This window comes from Zootoca vivipara, chromosome 2 (assembly GCF_963506605.1).
Source record: "Zootoca vivipara chromosome 2, rZooViv1.1, whole genome shotgun sequence".
In the NCBI taxonomy this organism is placed as follows: Eukaryota; Metazoa; Chordata; class Lepidosauria; order Squamata; family Lacertidae; genus Zootoca; species Zootoca vivipara.
Window position 1 is genome coordinate 6046681 of NC_083277.1, and position 27864 is coordinate 6074544.

General features: G+C 49.6%; 1 protein-coding gene across 1 annotated transcript; it reads right to left on the minus strand.

Moving 5' to 3' along the window:
• Positions 1–706: 706 nt before the first annotated feature.
• Positions 707–27566, minus strand: LOC118080215 (cholesterol 7-desaturase nvd). Its single transcript, XM_060269743.1, has 7 exons — positions 27266–27566; positions 12144–12332; positions 9215–9393; positions 7582–7707; positions 7040–7159; positions 2631–2807; positions 707–2137 (listed from the first exon to the last, which is right to left on the minus strand). Exons 1-7 carry the CDS (start codon positions 27561–27563, stop codon positions 1976–1978), a joined length of 1251 nt encoding a protein of 416 aa, XP_060125726.1. The 5' UTR covers positions 27564–27566; the 3' UTR covers positions 707–1975.
• Positions 27567–27864: the final 298 nt, after the last annotated feature.

The following is a 27864-nucleotide window of genomic DNA, read 5'->3' on the forward strand; positions in this document are numbered from 1 at the left end:
TAATAGAAATTAAAGCGCTTCTGTTTCTTCATATATCCACTATATATAAACATTAATCACTTCTGCACATTCTCAATCAGGAAGGGTTCAGCCTCGGAGCCTGAATTGGTCTCTGTCACTGGCTCTCCCTGCTCACTAAACCCTGTTGCCCCTTCAGCATCCGACACACACTTCCCACCATCAAACCTCTGGCTCTTCCGGGGTTTCCCTTGGGGGTTCTCCAGCTGGGAGCTCCCACCACTCCTCTTTGTCCAGCCATTCCCTGATATCTTGCCCCTCCCGCTCACTGCTAGGGATCTACATCCACGCACCAGTGCACTGATCATTAAATTCCTCAACTGGAAAGATCAGGAGACTGCAAATCCTAGAATCCTAGACTCGTCAAGTTGGAAGGTACCCCGAGGGTCATCTAGCATGACCTGCTCTTTCACCCAACATGGGGTTTGAACCCACGATCCTGAGATACAGAGTTTCGTGCTCTACCTTTGCTGGGAAACTAAAGTTTCAATTTCAGAGAAGGGTAGGGGGTTGGGAAGCTTGTGGAATCATAGAATCAGAGAGTTGGAAGAGACCACAAGGGCCATCCAGTCCAATCCCCTGCCAAGCAGGAAACACCATCAAAACATTCTTGACATATGCCTGTCAAGCCTCTGCTTAAAGACCTCCAAAGAAGAGGCTCCACCACATGCCTTGGTAGCAAATTCCACTGCCAAACAGCTCTTACTGTCAGGAAGTTATTCCTAATGTTTAGGTGGAATCTTCTTTCTTGTAGTTTGAGTCCATTGCTCCGTGTCAGCTTCTCTGGAGCAGCAGAAAACAACCTTTCTCCCTCCTCTATATGACCTCCTTTTATATATTTGAACATGGCTATCATATCACCCCTTAACCTTCTCTTCTCCAGGCTAAACATACCCAGTGCCATGTGTATTGGTGAAAAGGTTTAACACGGAGATTTTCCAAGGGGCTATGTTAAAAGCAAGAAGAGCTGTCTCTGAGCTTTGACCAGTTGATAAATTAACTGGCCGTTGTTCTCAAGAAGGTAAGAGGTGAGTGTATAACCTTAGATCACATGCAAGGCTATCGTATTGCAAATCTGCCAACTTGGGAAGGTGGTGGTTCTTTCTCTGTTGTCAAACTCCATGGAGTAAGGACTTCCAATCATTGGAGGTTTTTAAGCAGAGGTTGGATGGCCACCTGTCATGGATGCTTTAAGTTGAGATTGCTGCATTGCAGGGGTTGGGCTAGATGACTCTTGGCATCCCTTCCAACTCTATAATGCTATGATTTTATGTAAATGGCTTTTCAGGAGCACAGCCTTGAGGCCTGAAATGCCAGAATGCTGGCAATGAAGCCTGTGTGTGAGCGAGAGCTATGTTTGCCCGCTCTGATTATAAGTGGATTTTATTTGTAAGATGCTGAGGCCATGCTGGACAGCACAAGATATTGTACGGACATTTTGGATGTTTCATTAATGCTTTTGTTATGTTTTTAAAGAAAGTTCCGTAAGTCAAAGTTTGGGTCAGGACAATACTTCATTCCCAAAGGACTCAGTTTTTATGCGTCCAGTCAGTTCAAACTGCGCAATATTAATATCTGCAATATCACATACCATCCAAAGTCTTGCGGGCCAAAACAAGCCCACATTTTCAAGGGCAACAAGTGGTTGCAGTCCATCTTTTCAGAGGAGATCAGGATCCGCATTTCTTCAAGGCTTGCTCGGCCAAAGAGCGACAGTCCCCAGGGCATAGTAATAATAAGAATAAGTAATAATAATTTATTGTTTATATGCCGCCCATCTGCCTTGGCTGCCCCAGCCACTCTGGGCAGCTGCCATAAAAAAATAGTAAAAACACAACATCACACACTAAAGATTTCCCTGAACATGGTCACCCAAGTACGGCTTGCAGGTGTTGACTTCCTGGATCCCCTCGGCCAGAGGGGGGGGGAGCGAGAGGGGAAAAGGCGCTTCTGTTGGTCACCAGTCCAGACTCTCCTTTTGGCTGGTAATCTTTGGGCTCTTCTCGCTGTAAAACTGGGAGAACCAACGACGGTGCCTCTGAATCGCCCCGTCTTCCTTCACCAGAAGTGGTTTGGACAGGTATTGCTTGTGGTTCCATATCATGACGTCGCGCTCAAACTGGAAAAGGAGACCAACAAAAAAAAACCAGTCACTCCACTGCAGGGATCACGGTAGTACAATCGTACCTCGGTTCTTAAAAGGAATCCATTCTGGAAGTCCATTCGACTTCTGAAACCAAGGTGCAACTTCTGATTGGCTGCAGGAGCTTCCTGCACTAATTCGGAAGCAGGGTGCAGTACGGTAGCAACAGAAGAAGAAATTATTTACACAATGGGCCTTGCATGATTGGCTACTTCAGGGCTGCACCTGTAGGCCAATCAGGCTGCGGATTCACTTCTGCCAGCAGCCTGATTGGCTTCTGCAGGCCAATCAGGTTGCTGACTCGCTTCATCCAGGCGCCTGATTGGGTGGCTCCGGCGGACCAATCAGACTGCTGCATTCTGGATCCTATTGTTCTAGGATTCAGCTCAGTACATAACAGTGCAATTTGGCGATTCTCTCCCCCATCTGCGTGTCCAACGCTGGGGTGCCCCCTGCTGGCGCTCCCTACCTGGCTGCATTCTGCGCGGAGCAATATCTTGGGGATAATGGCAGGAACGTTCTTCTGGAAGTATATTCGGTGGATCACCTGCTGCATGAGAGGCTCCACGGGGGTGACGCTTTGCACGATGATTCCTTGGCCCAGGAGGGGAAACTGCATGACAAGGAAGACCAAACTGGGCCCCACCTGCAGGGGGCAAGAGAAGACGATGAAGAAGAAGAGTTTGGATTTCATATCCCGCTTTATCACTAAGGAGTCTCAAAGCGGCTAACATTCTCCTTTCCCTTCCTCCCCCACAACAAACACTCTGTGCGGTGAGTGAGGTTGAGAGAATTCAAAAAAGTGTGATTAGCCCAAGGTCACCCAGCAGCTGCATGTGGAGGAGCAGGGAAGCAAACCCGGTTCCCCAGATTACGAGTCTACTGCTCTTAACCACTACACCACACTGGAGAGAGAGAGAGAGAGAGAGAGAGAGAGAGATGGTAAGCCAGCAGGGGGCAACCCCACAGACAGTCAAGGTGCTGAGAACACCAAGGTTGCAGGTTCGAGCCCCATCCAGGACGGTTCCAATTTGACAGCTCTAGGTGTCTGTTGCTCAGCTGCTGCTGCTGCTAAGAGGCATCCTGGCCCACTGCCCTACATAGCAAGCCAAGCCCGAAAGAGAATCTGCCTTGGAGAAGTCAAGACAAAGTGCCTTCAACCAGCCTGGCCAGCCCCAGAAGGTAACTGTAACCCTGAACTGACTGGGAGACTCCGCGACCAGGAAGAAGAGATGGCGGAAGAAGATTGGAAGGAATTTAAAATACATTTGAAAAAATATTGTGATATTTAAGATTCCTTAGGGAAGTAGATATAGGCTTCTGGTGTAAATGTAGGGTGTTTAGTATTTCTTTTAGAATGTTGTAGTGAAAAAATTGTTTTAGAAGTCATTTTCTGAAATTGCCAAAGATGATTAGAAATGAAATTCAGATGGAGGGGATTGAGGGAAGTCACATAATGTTGTTAACGGAAATTAAGATATTGTAAGAAAATGTTTTGTCTGTTTGTATTTTCTTTTTCTGAATAATGAAAAATGAATAAAAATTATTTTTTAAAAAAAAAAAACGCAGACGGTAACTGTAACCATCAACAGAACAGTACGGAACAACCTTACATTTACAGAGCAAAATACCCTCTTGAATTGTATACCCTGTTTCCCCCTTTTTAAGGCGTAGTCATAAAGTAAGCCATGGCAGGATTTTTAACCTTTTGCAAAATATAAGACATACCCTGAAAATAAGACATACCTCCATGCCATGTGGAGCGAGACTGCTGAGCGCCCCAGCCAGCCAGTGGGATCTAGTACGCCAGCTACGGCAGCAGCAGGAGAAGGAGGCCTGCTGTCCCGCCACCCGGACCCGGCTGCTGGAGCGCGCGGAGCGCCCAGCAGCATCGGGCGGAGCCAGCGGCCTCGCCTCCACCTGGCCGAGGAGGCCTGCTGTCCCGCCGCCTGGAAACAGGTGCTGGAGCGCACGGAGCACCCAGCACTTCAAAGTGCCCAGCAGCGCCGCACACAGCGGTGCCCCGAGCCAGCGGCCTGGCCCGGCCAAGGAGACCATAAGGTACCGTAAAAACCGTAATAAAAAATAAGACATCCCACCGAAAATGGGAAAAAAAGTAATAAGTTGGTGTCTTTAAAAAGGGGAAACACGGTATACCCAGCATGTGGAACCTTACAAAAGGACATTATGAGTGGGCTCTCTGGGCAGAAAGACCGACACTCAGGGGCGTAGGAAGATAGGGGCAGTGGGGGCGGCGCACCCCAAGTGACGCGATCCCAGGGGCGCCATCGCCGCTGCCCGCCCCGCCCCAAAATGCACGCCCCGCCCCAAAACGCGCTGCTACGTCACTGTGCACGGCACAGCGAGCCCCGCCTCCAGAATGCGTGCCACGTCACTGGGGGCAGCGCGCCTGCTCTCCGCCCCCGGCGGCTGAGCATGAAGCTCCGCCGCTGCTGACGCGAATGAACTGAAAAATAAAAATTCGGCTCCCTTCTACGATTGGATCAAAGACTTATACAGACTCTAGTTACAGGTAGGTAGCCGTGTTGGTCTGAGTCGAAGCAAAATAAAAAAATTCCTTCAGTAGCACCTTAAAGACCAACTAAGTTTATATTTTGGTATGAGCTTTCGTGTGCATGCACAAGCTCATACCAAAATATAAACTTAGTTGGTCTTTAAGGTGCTACTGAAGGAATTGTTTTATTATACAGACTCGCAACATATGAACGATTTGCGTATAAATGCAGACTTGCCATAGACAAATTCAATTATATCTGGAATCCATTCTTACAAATACTGTAATAGGTTAAGATCTGGTGAAGTACAGTAACAACCTTGTAAAATGTACAGTTTGGGTTCATTCCCCCTCCGCCCTCTTCTCCGCCCCTTCTGCACAGGTTCTCTTTCTCTTTTTCGTTCACATCCCACCACCTTTGGTGCATGTATGGTTATGTACTTTTTGAACGTTCATTAAAGAAAAGATGTTACCAAAACAAACAAGAACAAAAAACCAGCCTGGGCAGGCCATCAAAGGAGAGAAGGGAAGAGACAGACAGAGGCAGAGAAAGTACAGTGGTACCTTGGTTTGCAACCATAATCTGTTCCAGATGTCCGGTTGTAAACCAAAACAGGTTGTTGTCAGGGTCAAGACAGACGAGGAGGAGTGGTGGCAAGCCCCCCCCCCCAACAAGCCCCCACAGAGGAATCTGAGGAATTCACACCTGGGGAAGACTGATGGCGGCACTCCTCGAAGAAGAGGAATCTGACAGGGAGGAGGGAAGATCAGAACTGCAGCAACAAGTCGAGCCAGAAGCAGGCCCCAGTCAGGCAGGGTATTGGACGGTCCCCTCCTCCCTTCTCAGCAAAGGAACGCCGAGCCAAAAACCGTCGGCTGCAATTAGAAACAGCTGCAGCTCATAAAAAGCGGGGGAGGGAACCGGCTACTTAAGAGAGGCCGGCTGGCCGCTCTGCAGCGTCTGCAACGTTGTACTGAAGTGCTTACCGGTAGTTGCCCCGCTCATCTTGTCCTTGGTTTCTGTGATCCTGATCTCGATTTCCTGACCCTGGCTATCGGACTTCTGGCTTGAACTGACCTCGGCTACTCTTGACCCCCACGTAACTGCCTGACTTTGGCTGGCTCCTGACCAGACTGTTGACCTTGGTTTTATCCGACCCTGTCTGCTGCTCTTCAGTGTGCCAACTTGCTGGCACCCTGACAGTTGTAACCCAAGGTGCGCTTTCGCCAATGGGGCCTCCAAAAAAATATGGGTTGTAATCCAAAAAAAGGGACATAAACTTCCAGGTTTGACGTGGTTGTAATCCAAAACGGTTGTAATCCAAGACAGTTGCAAAACAAGGTACCACTGTATAATATATAGATCTAAATCAAATAAGTGTTAGAAATGTAAAGAGAAAGAAGGTTCTTTTTATCATATGTGGTGGTCTTGTAGTAAGGTTAAGGCTTACTGGGAAATGATATATAATGAAATAAAAAGGATGTTTAAAATAACCTTTGTAAAAAAAAAACAAAAAAAACCAGAAACTTTTCTCTTGGAAGTTATAGGGACAGAACTAACTAAAATGTCTAGAAAGTTATTCATGTTTGCGACTACAGAGGCAAGTATGTTACTTGCCCAAAGATGGAAGAAGTCCCAGCAAAAGAAAAATGGATACAAAAACTTATGCCGAAATGGTGAAACTTACTGGAAGAATAAGAAATCAAGATAACAAACTTTTTATAAAAGAATGGAAATTGTTTATTGAATATTTTCAGATAAATTGCAAACAGATAAAAACATTGGCAGGATTATTGTAATAACCTGCAGTTTCATAAGAGTGTATATTTAAAGAAGATGAATAAATGGACAAATTAAGTTAATTTGGATATGAAGAAGATATTAAAAATAAGATATTAAAAATAAGCAGAAAGTGGGGGAAGGAAGTCAAGTTTTGAAAGCTTATAAAATCAGTGAAATGTATAAATCTGAAAGGTATAAATAAAATTTTTGAGGGGGGGGGCAAAATTTCTCCACCTCTTTTTGTGATGCTTCGATGATGCTTCTAGGTGGTCTTTGACTAAGGGGTCAGGCAATGTTTTTAAAAGCTGTGACACAATTTTGTTCTGGGTCTCCATCTCCATTCTGGGATGCAATAGCTGGGAGGGGTTGGGCTAGATGACCCTGGGATCCCCTCCAGCTCTACAGTCCTATGATTCTAGGATACTTAATTTCTGGCTCACGGGTTCAAGTCCCACCTTGGGCCAAAGATTCCTGCCATGCCGAGGGGGGGGGGGAGGCTGAACCAGACGACCCTAGAAAAAGTCAAGGAAAAAAACCATCCTCTTACAGCCTTTCCTCCTTTCCTCCCCGCAGACCGTACCTGCCAGGCTGAAACGCTCAGGTCCATGAAGCTGAAGTGCTTTCCGAAGAGAGTGATGTTGTGCTTCAGCTGCAAACGGGAACAGTGCGCATTGGGCTCCGGTTCAGGGCGCCAATCTGCCTATGGTAGAAAAATGGCAGTGTCATAGAATTGCCGAGTTGGGCCCAACCCGCTGAGAGACAGGAATCTTCTGCCCAGCGTGGGACTCAAACCCACCACCCTGCTTTTCCAACTGAGCTATTGGATGGGACCTGCAAGGATCATCCAGTCGAACCCCACTTAAAGCAGGAAATATTTGTCCAGTGTGGAACTTGAACCCACCACCACCCAGTTTTGGAGTCTCATGCTCTCCCTCTAGCAACTGAGCTAGAAATTATTGACCTTGGCATTCAACTTGGCCAAGGTAACCCCAACCCTCCTTTCATAGAATCAGAGTTGTCGAGCGGGAAGGGTCCCTCAAATGCCATCTAGTCCAACCCCCGGCAATGTAGGAGTGATATTTGTGTTTCGAACGCTGGTCCCACAGGGGGAGTTTCCTTTACCTGCCAGTGGTGCCGGAAGAAAGTCCAGAAAGGGGAGTCCATGTAGCGCAGGTCGCCTCCACTCAAGAAAGCGTGGCGGTGGAGGAAGGAGAGGTGGGCCGTGTCTGCTCCGTTCTCTGGGATATCCTGGGATGGAGAAAGGAGAGGGCTGCCTGGAACTCTGCAGAGCTTCTGCCAGTGGGAAGGGTCCCTCAGAGGTCATCCAGCCCAACCCCCAATCTGATGTTTGATGGGCATCCAACCTCTGCTTCAAAACAAGGAAGGATAGTCCACAACCTCCAGAGACCCTTCCAAGGGGCTGGCTTGGTTTTTTTACCAATGATATTATTATTATTATTATTATTATTATTATTATTATTATTATTATTGGCTATTTTCCACCAATGATATTATATTATTATAAATAACAACGAAACAACAACAATAATAAAATTTTCATTTCTATAGCGCTTTATGTTTTAAAGGGAAAAAATGTCCAGGCTGTTGACAATCCATTAAGGAATCAAATCAAACGGTAAAATAGTAAAATAATTTCAAGCTTCAAGGAAATCTCCCATTGCCAGTTCAGTGCAACAATAAAGGTAAAAAAACAAAATCCAGTCCTGCTGGACTTTATAACATAATTGTAGAAGACAATTTTGAGCGTGCTTTTCCAAATGTAGACAGTTGCTTTCATAGGTTTTTAACATTAAGAGCCTTGGCCCAGTATACCTGAAGGAGGGTCTCCACTCCCATCGTTCAGCCCAGACACTGAGGTCCAGCTCCGAGGGCCTTCTGGCGGTTTCCTCACTGCGAGACGTGAGGTTACAGGGAACCAGGCAGAGGGCCTTCTCGGTAGTGGCTCCCGCCCTGTGGAACACCCTCCCATCAGATGTCAAGGAGAACAACAACTCTCTGACTTTTAGAAGACATCTGAAGGCAGCCCTGTTTAGGGAAGGTTTTAATGTTTGAAGTTTTATCATGTTTCTAATATTCTGTTGGGAGCCAGCCAGAGTGGCTGGGGAAACCCAGCCAGATCACTGGAGTATAAATATATTTATTTATTTATTTATTTTGTTTATTTATTTATTATTGGGACGTGGGTGGCGCTGTGGGTTAAACCACAGAGCCTAGGCTTGCCAATCAGAAGGTCGGCGGTTCGAATCCCCGCAACGGGGTGAGCTCCCATTGTTCAGTCCCAGCTCCTGCCAACATAGCAGTTCGAAAGCACGTCAAAATGCAAGTAGATAAATAGGTACTGCTCCGGCGGGAAGGTAAATGGTGTGTCCGTGTGCTGCTCTGGTTCGCCAGAAGCGGCTTTGTCATGCTGGCCACATGACCCGGAAGCTGTATGCCGGCTCCCTCGTCCAATAATGCAAGATGAGCACCGCAACCCCAGAGTCGGTCACGACTGGACCTAATGGTCAGGGGTCCCTTTACCATTATTATTATTATTATTATTATTATTATTATTATTATTATTATTCTGCTCTGCATGGGCTTCCCCTCCACACACTCTCCAACCCCACACAAATCCTGCCACTGAGTCTTACCAAGTGCCACCATCAGATCATGCCGTGATGCCTGCCCACCCCCCTCCCTCGGGACCCCCGACTCGTCACAGCGCCCTGCCTGGCTGTGCCCCCGCAAGCACCTCAATGTGTACGTTGACAAAGTGCTCAGTGAGGCCACGGAAGGGGCACGGGCGCGGCAGGAACTCTTCGCGGTCAGGGACTCGCCACGTCGGATCGATACCGTCACAGTGGTACCAGACCAGGACCATATCGCTGACCTCGCACGACGGCCACACCTTGATCTTGGCGAATTCGGGCACTGCGGGGAGAGGGAGCGGGCGTCAGAGGCAGCCCTGTCAAGCGGTAGGACCCGTGTCTCCTGATTCAGATGAAGGCCAGAGAGCTCAGGTGAACCGAGCTATCCAGTTCATCCGTGTTCATTGCTTCCGGTGTGCTTGCAAACTGCTAAGGAAAAATCGTGGGGTGCAGATTTACGCCACGGGTCCCTCTGGTCAGCAAAAGGAGGAGTCTCTCCAGCCAAGTTAAAGAAACAATGGCCAGTAGACCTGATCTTTATTTGTTACAACAAGGTTCAAACTCACCAAGAATAGGAACTCCGAGCATAGGGTTGCGTGAACTTTTAAGACCTCTCCCCGTGTCCCATAACACATTTATCAACAGCATCATCGATACAAGGCAATGTCAGGAATGCTTTGATGGTGTTTCCTGCTTGGCAGGGGGTTGGACTGGATGGCCCTTGTGGTCTCTTCCAACTCTATGATTCTATGACCCCTTGAGATATTTGAAGATGCATCTCCTATCTCCTCTCACTGGTGCCTCTAGGAGTGTTTGGCATGTAGAAAGATGAGCCCATCGCCCACCCCTATTCATCATTCTCATTCCTGACACTTTTTAAAGTACCTGCTTCCAGTGGCAGAGGAAGCTGCTTGGGTGCCTAGGGCAGCATGCCCAGGGGCAAGGTGAGCTGCCCATGGGGGCGGGGCACACCGTGAGGGCTCTGAAGTCTGCTTGCCTTCAGAGGCGTAGCAAGCCCAGCTGGTACCCGGTGTGGAATTTTTCTCACCCCCCCCCCCCCCACATCGACAGCTCGGGTAGGCTTAGGAGTTGTGGGCGGGCACCGAATGTCCACCCCCATTCCTATGTCTCTGCGCCCCCACCCCGTGACTCCCAAGTATGCTGAGCTGTCGGAGGAAGGGGGGAGCTATGCCGCATTGCTGGGGCGCTGGCAAAGCTGCATCCCCTTGGGACCCACAGCTCCCATCCACCCCCCCCTCCCTCCCTGGTTTGCTGTAAAGCGCCAAAGCGGGAGCCCCTTACAGCGAGCCAGAGAGGAAGGGAGGCTGGAAGCGGGTCTGGCAGCTCACCATAAACGGCTCCTGCTTTGCCGCTTTACAGCGAACCGGGGAGGGAGGGAGGGAGGGAGGGGGAGACGTGGATCCCATCTGCCCCTCCCTGGCTTGCTGTAAAGCGGCAAAGCAGGAGCCGCTTATGGTGAGCCAGGGATGGAGGGAGGGAGGCTGGGAGGGGCGCCCTCAGCTTGCCATAAGCGGCTCCTGCTGGCGGCGGAGGGATCTCACAGCCATCCGTATGGTGCTCCACCGGCGCCGGTGGCAAACCACTATGTACAGTGCATATGCAGCGTCACTATACACAGTGCATGCCTGCAACACCGTGCATGCGCTGTACGTGGTGGTTTGCCTGAGAGCCAGACGGACGGTGGCAGGATCCTCTGCTCGCGGCTGCAGCCACAAATGGAGAATCCTCCACATGCGGCTGCGGCGGCACAATGGCTGCTCGCGCCACCACGCCCGGGCCAGGGCAGCAGGGCACCCCACGGGGTGCTGCCTTGTCACCTTCCCAGACATGGGACCTGGGGTGTACCACCCCCCCCCCTGCTCCCACCTTGCGACGCCACTGCCTGCCTCCTCCCACCCATTCAGCCGCCCTACAGCTGGGGGGGGGGGGAGGCAGTGAGTGGACCATTTGGGCAGCACAAAGCCTGTGCGCAGTGGCTCAGGCACGCAGCAGGCCCATAGTGTGTGCCGCTCGGCATTTTGTCACCCCCCCAGTGGTGACACCCGGGACGGGCGTCACCCACTGCACCCCCCTTCCCCTCCCCCTGCCTGCTTCTCAAGAACAATAAGAATATTTACACATCCCCCTAGCTGCAAGGCTTTCCCCACAATTCTCCTTTGAAAGTACAGTGGTACCTCTACTTACGAATTTAATGTGTTCCGAACACACATTCGTAAGTCGAAGAAAAATGTAAGTCAAATCCCATAGGAATGCATTGGGAGAAAAAATCCGTAAGTCGAAGCAACCCTATCTAAAAATTCGTGAGTAGAAAAAAATCCTATCTAAACCACATCCAAGATGGTGGGCGGAGTTCCATTCGTAAGTAGAAACATTCGTAAGTAGAGGTACCACTGCATCAGAATTCAATCCACCATCCCAATGGATTTCTGTTTGGGGTATGTGCTACCCTGGGGTATGATTGCCTCCTGCCTCTTATTGTGAGGCCACGTTCCCACCTTATGGAGGGGCAAGGAGTACGTGACCTTATGCTTAAGGGATTGTGGAAGCAGGGGGAGCCCTAGATTCTCCTCTTCCAGAGGAGTCATTAGCCGTAGGAATCAAGGAAACCCATCAAACCATTTAATTTTGCTGATTATTTGATTCTGTGTTGGATAGTCAGAGGAAACATTACGATGCATGGTATCGTACAATTTTATAGACTGCTTTTCTGAGCCTCTTTGTTGTTGTGTATTATGGTGCCTGTGTCAAAGGTCATTGTCCTGGCCTTAGTTTGAGGCTGTGGTGGGGACTTGGGATTTTGGGGTTAGTCATTTAAATGCCCCCCATTCCTGGTTTTAACAGAACCTTTGCTTATCATCAGGGATTTCTGCTTTGCCTGTGCCCACATGGCCTTGCGCCACCCCGGTGAGGGCTGCCCCCCTTGGCCCCCAAAGTGCTGAGCTGCCCGCTGCCTTCCAGGCCCCAGGTGCGAAACAGGTTCAGGGTTCAATGAGAGGGGCAAAGATGGCTCACCTTTCTCAGCGTATGGGATCCTGACACACTTGCCGCTCTCTCCATCGAACTGCCAGCCGTGGAACGGGCACTCAATGCAGCTGCCCACCACCTGGCCTCCAACACCGAGGTTGGCACCCAGGTGAGGGCAATAGGCATCCACCACACAAGCTTTCCCATCCGAGTTTCGGAAGACGGCAAACTGCTCCCCTGCCGGAGGCAAAGAGAGGAGGCAGGATGAGACCCAGGGAGCTAAGGCTGGCTCCTTTCTCAGCTGGGGTGAAGGATTTGATTCTCAACTGAGTGGGGGGAAGCCCAAAGAGAATCCCTAGATGTAAGGTTGCCATATTTCATAAAGTGAAAATCCAGACACAAAAGTTGGGCAAAGTTGAGGAGGAGGTAAAAATGACATTTTAACCAATTTTATAGGAAATTTGGGCTGTCATGTTCCCAGGTTTTCCGAGACATTTCAAAAATTCCACCTGGATGCCATCCAACCTCTGCTTAATAGCCCCCAAGAAGGGAGAATGATTTCGCCACTCTTCGTCGCTGAAGGTGCACTCAGCTCTGTCCTGTTTTGGTGGCTCATGTGAAAAGGATCTAGGGGCCTCAGTGGACCACAAGCTTATCATGAGTCAATAGTGTGATGCGGCAGTGCAAAAAAAAGAAAAGAAAAGCTAACGCTATTCTAGGCTGCATCAACAGGTGTCTAGTGTCCAGATCCAGGGAAGTCATAGTCCCACTCTATTCTGCCTTGGTCATAGAATCATAGAGTTGGAAGAGACCACAAGGGCCATCCAGTCCAACCCCCTGCCAAGCAGGAAACACCATCAAAGCATTCCAGACATATGCCTGTCAAGCCTCTGCTTAAAGACCTCCAAAGAAGGAGACTCCACCACATGCCTTGGTAGCAAATTCCACTGCCGAACAGCTCTTACGGTCAGGAAGTTCTTCCTAATGTTTAGGTGGAATCTTCTGTCTTGTAGCTTGAATCCATTGCTCCATGTCCACTTCTCTGGAGCAGCAGAAAACAACCTTTCTCCCTCCTCTATATGACATCCTTTTATATATTTGAACATGGCTATCATATCACTCCTTAACCTTCTCTTCTCCAGGCTAAACATACCCAGCTCCCTAAGCCGTTCCTCATAAGGCATCGTTTCCAGGCCTTTGACCATTTTGGTTGCCCTCTTCTGGACACATTCCAGCTTGTCAGTATCCTTCTTGAACTGTGGTGCCCAGAGCTGGACACAGTACTCCAGGTGAGGTCTGAGCAGAGCGGAATACAGTGGTACTATTACTTCCCTTGATCTAGATGCTATACTCCTATTGATGCAGCCCAGAATTGCATTGGCTTTTTTAGCTGCTGCATCACACTGTTGACTCATGTCAAGTTTGTGGTCTACCAAGACTCCTAGATCCTTTTCACATGTACTGCTCTCAAGCCAGGTGTCTCCCATCCTGTATTTGTGCCTTTCATTCTTTTTTGCCCAAGTGTAGTACTTTACATTTCTCCTTGTTAAAATTCATCTTGTTTGCTTTGGCTCAGTTGTCTAATCTGTTAAGGTCATATTGAAGTGTGATCCTGTCCTCTGGGGTAATAGTCACCCCTCCCAATTTGGTGTCGTCTGCAAACTTGCTCAGGATGCCCTCAAGCCCATCATCCAAGTCATTGATAAAGATGTTGAATAAGACTGGGCCCAAGACAGAACCCTGTGGCACCCCACTAGTCACTACTCTCCAGGATGAAGAGGAGCCATTGATGAGCACCCTTTGAGTTCGGTCAGTTAGCCAGTTACAAATCCACTGAATGGTAGCATTGTCTAGGCCGCATTTACCAGCTTCTTTACAAGAATATCATGGGGCACCTTGTCAAAGGCCTTGCTGAAATCAAGATAGGCTACATCCACCCACAGCGTTCCTTTCATCTACCAGGCTTGTAATTCTGTCAAAAAATGAGATCAGATTAGTCTGACATGATCAGACCACACCTGGAATACTGTGTCCAGTTCTGAGCACCACAATTTAAGAAGTACATTGACAAGTTGTGCGACCAAGGAGGGCGACCAAGATGATCGAGGGTCTGGAAACCAAGCCTTAGGAGGGAGCTGGGTATGTTTATCCTGGAAAAGAGGAGATAAGATCGGCATCTTCAAATATCTCAAGGGCTGTCACATGGAAGATGGAACAAGCTTGTTTTCTCCTGCTGCTGAGCATAGGACCCAAACAAATTGATTCAAGTTGCAAGAAAGGAGATTCTGGCTAAACATCAGAAAGAGTTTTCTTCCAGTAAGAGCAGTTTGACCGTGGAACGGTCTCCCTCGGGAGGTTTTTCAGCAGAGGTTGTATGGTCATCTGACATGGACGCTTCAGTTGAGATTCCTGCATTGCAGGGGGTGGGACTAGATGACCCATTTGGTCCCTTCCAGTTCTAGGGGTGACTTAAGGAGAAGAGTCCCGGAATGACGTAAAAAGGATTTAAGCCTAAAGCTGTAATTTGGATAAATGCCCGGTTTAAACAAAAGAGAGGCTGTTGCAAAATCTAGGCGTGGAAAAAAATCTCGCGTCCACTTTGCGTGTGTGACACCAGGCGTATGATAAGACGCGGCTTTGCGGCTGGACAATATTCCCTAGAGCAAAATGCAGCTTGTTTTCTCCTGCTCTGGAGGGTAGGACTCGAACCAATGTCTGCAAGTTTTATCCAGCTCTGAGAAGAGGAGTGAGTCTGGATGGGGCCAAATGGAGCCGATCCTGTCCGCACAGCGGAGAAGCAGAGAATAAAAAGCAAAGTCTGCTATGCTCCCCGGCTGGATATAGACTCATAGAATGATTGGAAGGGACCCCCAAGGATCATCCAGTCCCACCCCCTGCAATGTGGGAATATGCAGCTGTCCCATACGGGGATCAAACCTTGGTGTTATCAGTTCCTCACTCTCACCAACTGAGCATGAGGCTCTTAATCTCAGGGTCATGGATTCAAGGCCAATGTTAGGCAAAAGATTCCTGCATTGCAGGGGGTGGGCTAGATGACCCTTAGGTCCCTTCTAACTCCACAATTCTAATGGTCTGTTACTGCTATGTTTCATACGGCATAAAAATCTAAAAAATATAAAATCTAAACAAACAGCTCAAAAACAGCAAGAGTAGCCAGCCCGATGCCTCTGGGGATCCCACAATCGTGCAGAGATGCATAGCTTCTCCAGAGTGCAGAAATTACTTTGGGTACGAGCTGGAGAATTCAGCCTTAAAAATATTTTTTTTAAAAAAACCGATATTGTAGTGCTCACTGGAAGGACAGATCGTGAAGCTGAGGCTCCAATACTTTGGCCACCTCATGAGAAGAGAAGACTCCCTGGAAAAGACCCTGATGTTGGGAAAGATGGAGGGCACTAGGAGAAGGGGACGACAGAGGACAAGATAGCTGGACAATGTTCTTGAAGCTACAAACATGAGTCTGACCAAACTGCGGGAGGCAGTGGAAGACAGGAGTGCCTGGTGTGCTCTGGTCCATGGGGTCACGAAGAGTCGGACACGACTAAACAACAACATTGTAAATTTTATTGCGAAATTAGTAAAACTTCCCCAGAGCGCCACCTGTTGCGCATTGCAGGGGACAGGACTAGATGACCCCCTGGGGTCCCTTCCAACTTGATGATTCTGGGCTTCTATGATGCTGGAGAGCTCGGTTTGTTAGAGTGTGGAGCTGACAACACCAAAGTTGCAGGTTTGATTCCCGTATTGGGCAGCTGCCTCTTCCTGCCTAGAAGGGGCTTAGTCTAGATGACCCTAAACATAGGAGCCAACTATGCTTTGTGAGAGCTGGACCATAAAGAAGGCTGATTGTCGAAGAAAATCAGCCCTGAGTGCTCACTGGAAGGACAGATCCTGAAGCTGAGGCTCCAATACTTTGGCCACCTCATGAGAAGAGAAGACTCCCTGGAAAAGACCCTGATGTTGGGAAAGATGGAGGGCACTAGGAGAAGGGGACGACAGAGGACAAGATGGTTGGACAGTGTTCTTGAAGCTACGAACATGAGTCTCACCAAACTGCGGGAGGCAGTTCAAGACAGGAGTGCCTGGCGTGCTCTGGTCCATGGGATCACAAAGAGGCAGACACGACTAAATGACTAAACAACAACATGCTTTGGCCCCCACAATCAAATATTTTAGGGGGGCACCCCCCAGTTGATGAGCATTGCCATTCAAAGTGTTTGTGTGTGCACTGTGTCATATGATCAATGATGTGGGCCTGCGCCCCCATATTTTATTCAAGTTGGCACCCCTCAGGGTCCCTTCCAACTCAATGATTGCATGCCAGAGGTTTTCAACCTTTCTGAGTCCTTCTTCTTCTTTGGCCTCAACGGTCTTTCCGATTTTATTTTATTTTTTGAGTCCACAGCTCCCTTGACCAACTACATTCTTTCTGCAGCTCCCCTGTGGGGCTCAGGAGCCCAGTTATATCCCCCCTTGGTTGCAGAGCTGACAGCCCCTCACCCCTTTTCGAACACCCTCCCTCATGGAGGGCTCCCTCAGCCTCCTCTCCCCTCTCCTTGGGAGTCTTCTGGGCAGCCGCTGCTGCCGCCGCCATTGGTCTCTGAGCTGTCCCAGTGCCCCAAAGAGAGGTGCCTCCTCACACTGCCCCACGGGAGCCTGTAAAAAGGATGCCCCCAGCCTTAGTGACCCAACAGAGACTGACCAGAGTGAATGTGAGGCCAGCGCCTTGGGTGGAAGCAGCGGGCATTGCCAGACATGCATGGCACAAAGGCTCCCCTTCAGCACCGGGCACTCAGCTCCCAAGCAGGAATTGTACACAGCAAGCACAAGAAAGGCCAGCACAGAGCCTGCCTGCCTGGCCTCCCACTTCTCTGTCCATTCCCAAAAGCAAGGGCTGGCAGACTGGCTGGCAGGGCTCCCTCGCCCGCTTGCTTGCTTACTTACTCTGAGGCTGCCTCAGTTCCTGGCAACCAGCACCCCCTGGCCAGCCCCAGAGGCACCATTCGCCTGCGGCGCTTGTAGCTTGGGCTGCTGCAACAAGCAGTTGTGCAAGCCTTTGGGAGGCAGAGATGCAAGAGGGCATCAGAGGAGGGAGGGAAGGGAAGAGGGACAGAGGCCAGTGTTTCCCGTGGCCATCCTTCAAGGCACCCCAGGGTGCCGCGGCTCACTGTTGAAAACCACTGTTATATATCTCATACCCTCCAACATTTCTCCAATGATTCTCCAAATTATCCATAATGATAATTTTACTGCGTATTAATACACCACATATCTTACTGGGTTGCCCCAGCCACTCTGGGCAGCTTCCAACATACATAAAAACATAATAAAACATTAAGCATTTTTAAAACTTCCGCTTGACTTCCAAAACATTCGGAAACCAAAGTGCGGCTTCCGATTGGCTGCAGGAAGCTCCTGCAGCCAATCGGAAGCCTTGGAAGCCCTGTCGGACGTTTGGCTTCCAAAAATAGTTTGCAAACCGGAACAGTCACTTCCGGGTTTGCGGCGTTTGGGAGCCAAAACGCTCGAGAACTCAGCTGTTCAAAAACCAATGTACGACTGTACCTTCAAACGATTTGGGAGTCAGATAACTCCATATCCACCAACATTTTTCCAGTGAAAATAGGGACGTCCGAAGGAAAAGCGGGACATTCCGGGATCAAATCAGAAACCAGGATGGCTTCTCTAAATCGGGGATTTAGAAGCCATGTGAAGATGCGGCTGGGAGCAGAAGGTCCTGCTAAACTGGACTGCAGGAAATTTCTCTAGGTCAACCAGCGGAAGTTTTTCCATCTGAAGCCATTGCCCTGGGCCCAGCCTCATCCATGGGGGGCAAGCAAAGGAGGCAGAAGTGCTTCTCCACCCACAGATAGCCTCTTTTCCCACTGCACAGACCTCGTGCCACATCTTGCTCACAGAATTCCAGGATTTTCGAGTTGGAGGGGATCCCGAGGGTCATCTAGTCCAACCCCTTGCAAGGCAGGAATCTTTTGCCCAATGTGGGGCTCAAACCCACATTGCTTTAAAAAACCTGGGTCTAATTGATGCCACTGGAGTAGCCCGACTAATTGATTCATTTTTGGTGGTGTATTTTCTGACAATCCCAAAGTTTTGAGAGCTAGCAGCGCAGATGCTGCCAAGGCGGAGCAACACGGTAAGTTGGCCGCTCTGCCGAAGAGTGCTTAAATTCTCTCCAAAATAATCTGGCTAGGAAGCTCTGTGGACATGAATATGTTCCTTGGAAAGACAGAAGAAAGAATAATCGAGCCCCATATGGGGCAGAAGATTCTTGCCTTGCAGGGGGTTAGACTAGATGACTCTCGCAGTCCCTCCCAACTCGATAATTATAGGATTCTATGAGATAGCTCAGTTGGAAGAGCAGGAGTCTCTAAATCTCAGGGTCGTGGGTTCGAGCCCTGCGTTGGGCAGAAGATACCTGTCTTGCAAGGGGTTGGGCTAGATGAAACTGGGGGTCCCTTCCAACTTGATGGTTCCAAGGCTGATCGGGCGGGGGGGGGAGGCGGTCTGCCTTTAGCACACTGCTCACTTCATCAACCTGCTTTTCTGGCTCTGCCGCATGGGGCGAGGAAATGGAGGAAGGGTCAAGAAAAAGCCGTTGAGAATGCCTCCGCTGGGGTGCGGCAGCCGGAAGCTCAGTATGGGACGAAGTCCCGCCTGTGGTGGGGTCCCCTTCGCAAGCGGCAACAAGGCCAGGGTCACCCCAGTGACCTTCTTTCGCAGGGTTCTTCCACAACAGATCACCCCGTTTTCTTTTTTTAACTGCTACATCTCAGTCAGCCCAGAGCAGAACTGCTTGATGCAAAAGGCAGCTGCTTTTCGAGAGTCCTAGAGCTGCCGAGTTGGAAGGGACCCTGCGGGTCATTTAGCTGAACCCCCTGCAATGCAGGAATCTTCAGCCCAACGAGGGACTCGAACCCACGTGGGTCAGAAATGCAAGGGTGAATCCTCTTTGCTGTGGGCCTTGCGGGCTGGATGTTGCCTTCTGAAGCCTGCACCAAGCAATGGAAACCTCCTGCCCGGAAACTTTGTCCAGGATTCGCTTGGACATTTGGGTGGAGGTAGAGCAGGAGACTTTTAATCTCTGGGTCGTGGGTTCGAGCCCCACCTTGCGGGGGGGATTCCTGCAACGCAGGGGGTTGGAACTAGATGACCAGCAGGGTCCCTTCCAACTTGACCATTCTAGGGTTCTATGAAAACAGCAGGCTTGGAAGGTACAATGCAGGAAGGTGCAGCTATCCTTTATGGGGATCGAGCCTGTGGCCTTAGCAGCAGCTAAACTCTTATCCTTTCTTTCATATTAGCTTCCAGTTCAAGCCTGGGAGTGGCGGCAAAACGAGGACAAAACCTTGGCATCAGTTTGGAGTCCGTCATCAGACAAGGTTGGCTGTTGGGGTGTCAACATTTCACCCTGGTTTACCCCATTTGTGGGGTGGCGCACCATGTCCTCAAGCTAGTACACAACTAGAACATTGATTTGGAGGAGAGTCAACATTTCTGGGTGAGACCTTAATGAAGCTGACTTGGCTCTGCTTTTGGCTGCAGCCCCTAAACACCCACCCTTTCTTCCTTATTGCGATGGGCTCTTCTCAAGCCCCTTATTGGGCAAAAAAAAGTCCTGCCTCAAGGGGGTGGACTAGATGACCCTGGGGGCCCCTTCCAGATCAACAATTCTTCGATTGCAAAGCTGAAGAAGGCAGGGTGGTGAGGTCAGCCTTTGACATGCTGCACACTTCTACAACCCGTTTTTCCGGCTCTGCCACACTGGCTGGGGAACTGGAGAAAGGTTCGCTCTGAATCCTTTGGGAATGCCTCCGCTGGGGTGAGACAGCCGGGAGCTGCCTGCTCTGTGAGGAAGGCAGCAAAAAAAAGAGTCTGCCAAGGTTGCAGGTTCGATCCCTGTAAAGGACAGCGGTCCATTCCTGCCTCAAAGGGGGTTAGATTAGAGCAGGGGTCAGCAAACTTTTTCAGCAGGGGGCCGGTCCACTGTCCCTCAGACCTATATTTTGAAGGGGGGGAAATGAACGAATTCCTATGCCCCACAAATAACCCAGAGATGCATTTTAAATAAAAGGACACATTCTATTCATGTAAAAACAACAGGCAGGCCCCACAAATAACCCAGAGATGCATTTTTAATAAAAGGACACATTCTACTCATGTAAAAACGTGCTGATTCTCAGACTGCCCGCTGGCCGGATTGAGAAGACGATTGGGCCACATCTGGCCCCCGGGCCTTAGTTTGAGGACCCCTGGACTGTTGTTGTTGTTGTTTAGTCGTTTAGTCATGTCCGACTCTTCGTGACCCCAGGGACCATAGCACGCCAGGCACTCCTGTCTTGCACTGCCTCCCGCAGTTAGGTCAAACTCATGTTCGTAGCTTCGAGAACACTGTCCAACCATCTTGTCCTCTGTCGTCCCCTTCTCCTAGTGCATCAGGGTGTTTTCCAAGGATTCTTCTCTTCTCATGAGGTGGCCAAAGTATTGGAGCATCAGCTTCACGATCTGTCCTTCCAGGGAGCACTCAGGGCTGATTTCCTTAAGAATGGATAGGTTTGATCTTCTTGCAGTCCATGGGACTCTCAAGAGTCTCCTCCAGCACCATAATTCAAAAGCACCCATTCTTCGGCGATCAGCCTTCTTTATGGTCCAGCTCTCACTTCCATACATCACTACTGGGAAAACCATAGCTTTAACCATACGGACCTTTGTCGGCAAGGTGATGTCTCTGCTTTTTAAGATGCTGTCTAGGTTTGTCATTGCTTTTCTCCCAAGAAGCAGGCGTCTTTTAATTTCGTGACTGCTGTCACCATCTGCAGTGATCAAGGAGCCCAAGAAAGTAAAATCTCTCACTGCCTCCATTTCTTCCCATTCTATTTGCCAGGAGGTGATGGGACCAGTGGCCATGATCTTGGTTTTTTTGATGTTGAGCTTCAGACCATATTTTGCGCTCTCCTCTTTCACCCTCATTAAAAGGTTCTTTAATTCCTCCTCGCTTTCTGCCATCAAGGTTGTGTCATCTGCATATCTGAGGTTGTTGATATTTCTTCCGGCAATCTTAATTCCGGCTTGGGATTCATCTAGTCCAGCCTTTCGCATGATGAATTCTGCATATAAGTTAAATAAGCAGGGAGACAATATACAACCTTGTCGTACTCCTTTCCCAATTTTGAACCAATCAGTTGTTCCATATCCAGTTCTAACTGTAGCTTCTTGTCCCACATAGAGATTTCTCAGGAGACAGATGAGGTGATCAGGCACTCCCATTTCTTTAAGAACTTGCCATAGTTTGCTGTGGTCGACACAGTCAAAGGCTTTTGCATAGTCAATGAAGCAGAAGTAGACGTTTTTCTGGAACTCTCTAGCTTTCTCCATAATCCAGCGCATGTTTGCTATTTGGTCTCTGGTTCCTCTGCCCTTTCGAAATCCAGCTTGCACTTCTGGGAGTTCTCGGTCCACATACTGCCTAAGCCTGCCTTGTAGAATTTTAAGCATAACCTTGCTAGCGTGTGAAATGAGCGCAATTGTGCGGTAGTTGGAGCATTCTTTGGCACTGCCCTTCTTTGGAATTGGAATGTAGACTGATCTTCTCCAATACTCTGGCCATTGCAGAGTTTTCCAAACTTGCTGGCATATTGGGAAGATTGAGAAGACGATTGGGCCACATCTGGCCCCCGGGCCTTAGTTTGAGGACCCCTGGACTAGAGGTCCAGAATTGGAGGTCCCTTCCAATTCTACAATTACACGGAATACAATACAGAGAGCGCCAGAGATCCGCCAAACTCAGCTTTGCTTGAAAAGGCCTGGAAGAAACTGGGACACCAAGATAGTTCAGTCAGTAGAACACGAGACTCTTAATGCCAGCGTTGTGGGTTCGAGTCCCAGCTTAGGCAAAAGATTTGTGCTTTGCAGGGGGCAGGACTAGAACAGGCATAGGCAACCTTCGGCCCTCCAGATGTTTTGGACTACAATTCCCATCATCCCTGACCACTGGTCCTGTTAGCTAGGGATCATGGGAGTTGTAGGCCAAAACATCTGAAGGGCCGAAGGTTGCCTGGACTAGAGGACCCCCAGGGGGATTGCATGAGAAGCCTTTGCACATATCCAACTGAGAGCTGGTGTAGAGGAAAACGTGGCCTTCCTTGCTGAGGCGAGATTCCCTAAGGACCACATTCCCATGTGGAGATCTCTGGATGCCAGGTTAGCGACAGACATCTTATCTGGCAGGTCCCTCCAGCTTTCTTAAGCAGATATGCAGAAGAGCTTATTTATGAAATTTATATCCCACCTTTTTTCTCAAGGGAAACCTCCCTGCTTAGTTAATCCCCACATCGACCCTAGCTGGACCATAAAGAAGGCTGATCGCTGAAGAATTGATGCTTTTGAATTAGGGTGCTCCCATGGACTGCAAGAAGATCAAACTGGGGCTCCAAGACTTTGGCCACCTCATGAGAAGAGAAGACTCCCTGGAAAAGACCCTGATGTTGGGAAAGATGGAGTCTGACCAAACTGCGGGAGGCAGTGGAAGACAGGAGTGCCTGGCGTGCTCCGATCCATGGGGTCACAAAGAGTCGGACACGACTAAACAACAACAACAATCCTGTGGGGCAGTCGAAGAGGCAGCGACCGACTCCAACGTCACCCAGTGAGCTTCATAACTGAGTGGGGACTTGAACCCAGATCTCCCAGGTTTGGTCTGACCCTCTAGCCACTACACCTCACTGCCTTCCTAAATTAAGTCGGCCCATAAAGAGGAGAAAAGCAAAATATCCCTTTGAGAAGGATCTGAAATATTTTCCAGGAAGCTAGTTTTTGTTTTATTCTGGGTGGTTCAATTGGATGTTTGAACGTATTGGAGATTTTTCCTTTAAAACATAGAGCAGGATAGAAATGAACTGAATGATAAGAATAAGAAATGTCACTGTAAAAAAGAGAGAGAGGTGCCTACACACTTTGTGATGGCGACCGCAAGCCAGGTTTAAGGTGAAATTATCGTAGAGTTGGAAGGGGCTCAAGGGTCATCTAGCCCAACCCCCTGCAATGCAGGAATTTGGCAATTACCTTATGTATCTCAGTTTCTAACAATGCCTACTGCTGACTGCAATATCAGGCCTACCTTACTGGGTCTGTTTTTTAAGACTTACCAAGGTAGGATATGTGATCAGTAAATACTGCTTCTAAGAGCTGATGGTTTGCAAAAAAAAAAGAAGTTTAATTATTATTATTTTATTCATATGCTTCCCATCTGACTGGGTTGCCCTAGCCACTCTGGGCGGCACCCAACAAAATATTTAAAACACAATAAAACATCAACCGTTAAAAACTTCCCTGCCTTCAGATGTCTTCGGAAAGTCAAATAGTTGCTTTCTGAAGGCTTGCTCAGCTTTGCAGTAGGCGCACACACACACACACACACACTTTCATGAACGACTGAATGGAAATTGAGGCCATAAAGGCTTCTGGCAACACCACAACCCAGTTATTGCAAACAACTCATAGAGTAACTCGCTACAAAAGGCAGACAGTTCGCTTTGTTCCTGGTTTGATTAAAGGGTGTACGTTGAATCGTCAGCAATCGTGGGTGAGACGAAAGAAGAAGCTGTGACAACGAGACTTGGCAAGGTTTGAGTTTCCCAAACATCTCCAAGGCCACCAGTGGGATGAAGAAGACGCGGAGCTCTGTGCAGGCAAACAGCATTGCCAGTTTCTGTAACAAGGAGCAATGAAGAGAACAGTGGGAAAAGAAAACTGCCTGGCTTCTAGATGGGCTGCTCCAAGACAAGGCAGAGAAAGGAGTTGTCAGTGGGTGCCAGGAGACAGCAAGGGGCACGGCGCTGTGGGTTAAACCAGAGCCTAGGGCTTGCCGATCAGAAGGTCGGCGGTTCGAATCCCCGCAACGGGGTGAGCTCCCGTTGTTCGGTCCCTGATCCTGCCAACTCAGCAGGCATCTATTGTTAATTTGTCCCTCTACTATCCACAGAAGGGACATGAGTGGAGCTGTGATATAAACCACAGAGCCTAGGACTTGCTGATCAGAAGGTTGGTGGTTCAAATCCCCGCGACAGCGTGAGCTCCCGTTGCTCGGTCCCAGCTCCTGCCAACCTAGCAGTTCAAAAGCATGTCAAAGTGCAAGTAGATAAATAGGTACAGCGGAAGGTAAACGGCGTTTCTGTGCACTGCTCTGGTTCGCCAGAAGCGGCTTAGTCATGCTGGCCACATGACCCGGAAGCTGTACGCCAGCTCCCTCGGCCAGTAAAGTGAGATGAGCGCCGCAACCCCAGAGTCGGTGACGACTGGACCTAATGGTCAGGGGTCCCTTTACCTTTACCTTTATGCCAGTTACAGGTAGGTAGCCGTGTTGGTCTGAGTCGAAGCAAAATATAAAAATTCCTTCAGTAGCACCTTAAAGACAAACTAAGTTTATATTTTGGTATGAGCTTTTGTGTGCATTATCTGAAGAAGTGTGCATGCACACGAAAGCTCATGCCAAAATATAAACTTAGTTGGTCTTTAAGGTGCTACTGAAGGAATTTTTATATTTTGCTTTATGCCAGTGTTAGAAACTGAGATATGAAAGCTAGGAGCTGAATGCCACCTGAAACCTAGGTTATGGGTGCATCAACAAAATTTCTAGACACAGTTTTTGTATAACAAGAATACAAAGCTGAAAAGGAATGAACTGCAGCTAAAATATTACGTTCATTTGTCACATGGTCTAATCCTTCCCCTGCCCACATCCCCTACTCGTTGGAGGAAAGGGTGGGCTCTAAATACAGTGAATTAAACTCTTCTGCTGAGCTGCTTAGAAGGCTGGAGGGGCCAGCCAGATGGAGATGTCAGTCGGCAACCTAGCACCCAAAGATCTCCACGTGGTTGCAATTGGACCTTCGCCAGTCGCAAAACGCACCTGACACCTGGGGAATTGCTAGTACTGGCGATGGGGTTCGGGCAAAGCTTAGCAGAGAGGGGCAGGGGCAGCAGCAGCTGCCACCATCACCCTCCTGCCCTCCAAGTTCCCCCCTCTAATCTACATTCTGACTCTTTAAAACAGGGGTCAGTAACCTTTTTTAGCCGTGGGCTGGTCCACTGTCCCTCAGACCATGTGGTGGACCGGACTATATTTTTTTTTGGGGTGGGGATGAACGAATTCCTATGCCCCATAAATAACCCAGAGATGCGTTTTAAATAAAAGGACACATTCTACTCATGTAAAAACACACTGATTCCTGGACCATCTGTGGGCCGGATTGAGAAGGCAATTGGGCTGCATCCGGCCCCCGGGCCTTAAGTTGCTTAAAGGTAAAGGTAAAGGGACCCCTGACCATTAGGTCCAGAGCAACTCTGGGGTTGCGGTGCTCATCTCACATTATTGGCCGAGGGAGCTGGCGTACAGCTTCCAGGTCATATGGCCAGCATGACAAAGCCGCTTCTGGTGAACCAGAGCAGCACACGGAAACGCTGTTTACCTTCCCGCTGTAGCGGTTCCTATTTATCTACTTGCACTTTGACGTGCTTTCGAACTGCTAGGTTGGCAGGAGCTGGGCCCAAGCAACTGGAGTTCACCCCATCGCGGGGATTCGAACCGCCGACCTTCTGATCGGCAAGCCCTAGGCTCAGTGGTTTAACCCACAGCGCCACCCACGTCCCTCAGGATTGAGAAGGCGATTGGGCGGCATCCAGCCCCGGGCACTTAAGTTGCTTACCCTGCTTTAAAACAAAAAGGGCAGCTCTTTTGGGCTGGGAGCCAATGAGAAGTTTCTGAAACAGTCTGAGACCGGATTTGAGTTTCCTGTGTAGACAGGATTGTTTGGAACATTTTCAATTGCAGGAGGGTACCAAAACATGCAGTTCAGAGGACAAAAACTGAATAGAGATATGCATTTTTTAAAGAAAAACTGTTGGCTCCTGAGTGCTGCCTGTCAGCATCCACTGATTTGTGTTTTCTGCCAAACACATCTGCAAAGTGCTAACAGCGAGGAGGAGGGGGAGGAGGAGAAAGGGAATGTCATGAAACTGTAAAATTGGAAGGGACACCCTCCAAGGGTCATCTAGTCCAACCCTCTGAAATGCAGGAATAAACTCAGCTTAAAGCATCCCTGACAGATGGCCATCCAACCTCTGCTTAGAAACCTCCAAGGAAGGAGAGTCCACCACTTCTCATGGGAGTCTGTTCCACTGCCAAACAGCTCTTACTATCAAAAAGCTCTTCCTGATGTTTAGTTGGAATCTTCTTCCTTGTAACTTGAAGCCATGGGTTCGAGTCCTACCCTCCAGAGCAGGACGAAACAATCTTGCTCCATCTTCCATGTGACAGCCCTTGAGATATTTGAAGATAGCTATCATGTCTCCTCTCAGTCTCCTCTTTTGCAGGTTAAACATAGCTAGCTCCTTCCTAAGGCTTTGTTTTCAGACCCTTGGTCATCGTGGTTGCCCACCTTTGCAGACGGAGAGCAGAATTTAAGATTTTGAGCATTCAAGTTGCCCCCCCCAAAAAAAGTTATGCCTAGCAACCCCAGAGGGTCATCTAGCCCAACCCCCTGCAATGCAGGAATAAAAATATTTTGCAAAATGTGCTTCCCATAGTATATATTCTCACAGGTGTCTCAGAAGAAAGATTCTATTGACTGTGGTCTTTTCTGGGTGTAATTGGAGTGTTTTGTTTTGTTTTTCTTCAACAGAGGCTGTCAGCGATTCTTGAGTTGAGATTCCTGCCTTGCAGAGGGCTGGACTAGATGACCCCAGGCTCCCTTCTCTGTCAATCATTCCGAGATTTTATAGCTGCCATTCCTGACTCTCAGCAGAGACTGTCGCGTCACGGAAAGCCTCTCCGTGGAAAGGAAGGGAGAAAGATTTCCCCGCAGCCAGCAAGCCAACTTCCGGAGACAAAGCTACGACCGACCCTCGTGAGGACACCCTGGATGCCTTTCCATGGGGTGGAATCCTGGACCCCGAGTCCGGCGCCTAGCAGGGCTTGCTAACAGCGCACTGTGCCGCGCGCTTGGCAGCAGGATTCCTTTGCGCGCTTTTGCGCGCAGCTGATTCCGATGCGCGCTCGGCAGACGGCTCCACTTTCAAGCTGCCCGCTCCTCCTCCCGCCCCGCAATCTGCCCATGCTCTGGAACCCCACTCACCCAGCGCAGCCACGTTGCGCACCTCCCCGCGACCCAGCTGCGACGAATCCAGCAGGCGGAACCAGCCGTTGGGGTAGACGGGCGGCAGCTGCCCGAGCCGCCGGCTCCTGCGCGCTCGCCGGGCCGCCTCTGCGCGGCTGCACCCGGCTTCGCCCGCGTAGCCCACCTCGTCCGGGGCGCGCAAGAGCCGCAGAGGGCGCAGCGCCAGCCACGAAAGCAGCAGCACCCCAAGCAGCACGATCCAAGCCCCGGGATCCGCGGAAGGCAGCGCCCCGAGGAGCCAGTCGCGCAGCGCCATCGCGTCCCACCTGCCGCGCCAGGCTGCGCGCCCTGACCTCTTATGGGCGCCCGCAGGAGGCGGCCCGACCCCGCCCAGCCCAGCCCAACGAAGAGGGTTTGGCTGGGAATTTGACCGCCGGGTGCAGCCTCCAGGGGGCGCCACTGAGGCTCTGCCCGCCTTTGGAGTGTCTGCGCTTAGGAGGAGAGTCCCTAAAAGCCAGCGATTCTCTCCTTCCCCTTTCCCCGGGAGAAGGCATTAGGCGCTCGCTGCAAGTCTGCGAGAGAGAATCCTAGGATTGTCGACTTGGAAGGGATCCGAG

What these genes read in the sequence shown, in the direction of transcription:
- LOC118080215 (XM_060269743.1), bottom strand. Translation starts at nt 27,563, where the DNA reads ATGGCGCTGCGCGACTGGCTCCTCGGGGCGCTGCCTTCCGCGGATCCC. An exon ending in GCGCAACGTGGCTGCGCTGG is followed by an intron (nt 12,333 to 27,265) that starts GTGAGTGGGGTT and finishes TGCCTCCGGCAG; the next exon opens with GGGAGCAGTTTGCCGTCTTC. An exon ending in TCTTCCGGCACCACTGGCAG is followed by an intron (nt 7,160 to 7,581) that starts GTAAAGGAAACT and finishes TTTCTACCATAG; the next exon opens with GCAGATTGGCGCCCTGAACC.